At 28.3% G+C, this 2,617-nt stretch overlaps 1 protein-coding gene across 1 annotated transcript in view; it reads right to left on the bottom strand.

Moving 5' to 3' along the window:
- Positions 1 to 45: 45 nt before the first annotated feature.
- The window catches only part of LOC117123162 (neogenin-like), a 7,213-nt gene continuing 4,641 nt past the window's right edge, over positions 46 to 2,617 (bottom strand). The window contains exons 8-9 of the mRNA XM_033269013.1: positions 2,179 to 2,269; positions 46 to 972 (exon numbers count right to left, since the gene is read on the bottom strand). Coding sequence (XP_033124904.1) covers positions 633 to 972; positions 2,179 to 2,269 — 431 coding nt within the window. The 3' untranslated portion in view covers positions 46 to 632. The remainder of the gene's footprint in view (positions 973 to 2,178; positions 2,270 to 2,617) is intronic.

The following is a 2,617-nucleotide window of genomic DNA, read 5'->3' as shown; positions in this document are numbered from 1 at the left end:
TAATTAAATTACTATTATTATGGTAATAATAATATTAATAATAAAAATAATAATAATGACATTTATTGTTATTTTATTTTATTTTTATATTTGCATCCAACAGCTGGGAGCCCGTAACTTACAGAATGGAAACAAAAAACAGTCAAGATAAGGAAAACGACAAATACAAAACAATCAAATGCTTTTAACATTATTAATGTCAAAATATTTAAAGGCACCACGATGGCGTGCATTTCAATACTTGGAGTATGTATTATAATTTCTTTACAAGATACATCATTTAACTTTACGTTTCAAATTTTGAAATCAAAAGAACCAAAATAACTATAAATAGGCAGATCTTAACGATAAAATAATTATATAACTTCAGTTAACATAACGATGAAACTATATTTTGAAGCATCTACTTCATTCTAATTATTATCATTTTAAATATTTTTATTACTAAAATGTTTATACAAACCAGTTATATATTGTTGTCCTAGGACTTACCAAATCTAGGAAGAGAGGAACCCATGACATGATCTACTTCTCGGTGTTGTCCATTAGTATACATTTTAAAATACACTGCAAAAGGTAGACATTCAGGTAGGCCCTGCTTTTAAACACGTATCGGACATGACAGATAGTGACTATTTTATGTTGGTATATTGAGGAATATCATTAATAACTTCGTCAGATTTCTGTCCCATACTTTTCAAAGGGATTTCATAAGGCTCCTTTTTGTTTTTGGTAACTCCAATCTTTTCTTCTGCATGAGTTACCTCGTGTCCACTGGTCTGTTGAATTGTACAATCATACGTGTCTTGAGTCTTTGTTCGGATGACCTCATATTGATCCTCATGCTGTATGGCGATGGTGGTATAGTTATTCGGTTGTTCAGTTGCTTCTTCAACTACTCGGGTTTTTGTTGCCAGATTATCATCCTGGACTTCACATTTATGTGTATTATTCCCATTTGAGTGGTTGCATCTGGAATAGTTTATCAGTTGTATTAGATGTATTTCTTTCAAATGATTTTTTTTAAAAGATTAATTGGTTGGTTGGTTGGTTGTCGGTCGATCATCGGTCGGTCGGTAGGTGATGCATAGATGAATAAAGGAATGAATAAGAAATGACAGGCGGAATGACGGACGGACGAACAAATAAATGAATGAACGAATGAATGTGAGTGAATATACAAAAGAACAAACGAATAAAATAGCCGAAAAATATTAAATAAGTGGAATGAATGTTAAATGAAATAGATATTCAAGCAAGTTCATATACACATAATATTAAAATTGGCAACCATATCATAAATATCAACAACTCCAGACACACAGACAATGCAACCTTTCTACATTGTGAGGAACTCTATAGTACTTAAATCTCTTCCCAACTCTCTCATGGACATTCATAACTTTTTCTTTGACCAGGATTTCTAAATTCTACATTTTACTGACCTTATATATTTATTAATTAGTGTATCTACATTGTTTAACTGTAACATAATACTTATTGTTGCTTTATTATTATACCGTTAAGTTTATATGAACTACCTGTTTTGTTTTTTTAATTTTTTATTTATTTTTTGTTGTTTTTTTCTTTATAAATAAGTGATCTTTAAAATAATTTCGGTAATTTTCCCTTTACATAAAATTATATATCAGTTATTACATACTAAGAGCAAGTTTGAATTTTTGAATTATGATAGGCTATATATGCTATTTACTGTATTGTATTTAAATGCTTTTTTATGTTTATATTTATTAATGGCTGAATCTCAATGAGTTATAGTAAAATTTTGCTTAAGCTGCCCCTGACCAGAATTTTTGTTGTATTGTACCTTTTGTAAATGTGTATTGGTCTAATAAATAAATGAAATGAAATTTGAAATTAAAAGTATATTATTTCTTTTATTAGCTTATCATGAAGCATTATTGTCCTAACATTTGTACATTAAACATTGGAAAAGAAGAAAACATAAATAACTTAATAAATATTAAAATTATACAGAAAAAGCCCACAAAATCAAACAATTACCTACAATCGACCAAAAATAAATCGAACGAATAGATGAATAAAAAAAAATGTAGAGGAAAATGGAGAAACACCATGTTAAACGGCTAGATTTATAAATATAAGCGTTTCCTCTGAATAATAAATACCTAATTTTTACAATAATTAAAACAATACCTGTAGCATAGGCAAAACACCAAGGAATTCAGGAAGATGATGATGGAAAGAACAACCACTAATGCAATCATAAATCTGGGGATTGATGCTCCTATAAAACATAATATGTTATTAATAATGCTAATAAGAATAATAATAATAATAATTTACTATTATTACCATTATTATTATTATTATTATTATGGTAATCATGAAAATGATGATGGTAAGAACAATAGCATTAAAAATAATAATAGAGCTAAGAATGATAATCATCACAAATAATAGACGTCATTATTTAATCTTACATATATTTTTTTCTATCCCCAGCATTCATTAGTTGTTAAAATTTGTATGTTGTGCGGCTCGAGTGAAAAAACTTAACAAACTTGCTTATTATTGTCATAATAATGACACCGCGGAGTATAATTATGTCTTATGTCCAAACGCCTTCTCTAAG

The sequence above is a fragment of the Anneissia japonica genome, unplaced genomic scaffold (genome assembly GCF_011630105.1).
Source record: "Anneissia japonica isolate Jap-2015-1 unplaced genomic scaffold, ASM1163010v1 scaffold560_len657749_cov147, whole genome shotgun sequence".
Taxonomy (NCBI): domain Eukaryota; kingdom Metazoa; phylum Echinodermata; class Crinoidea; order Comatulida; family Comatulidae; genus Anneissia; species Anneissia japonica.
Note: the sequence above shows the minus strand (reverse complement) of the source record. Positions and strands in the feature narration are given on the sequence as shown.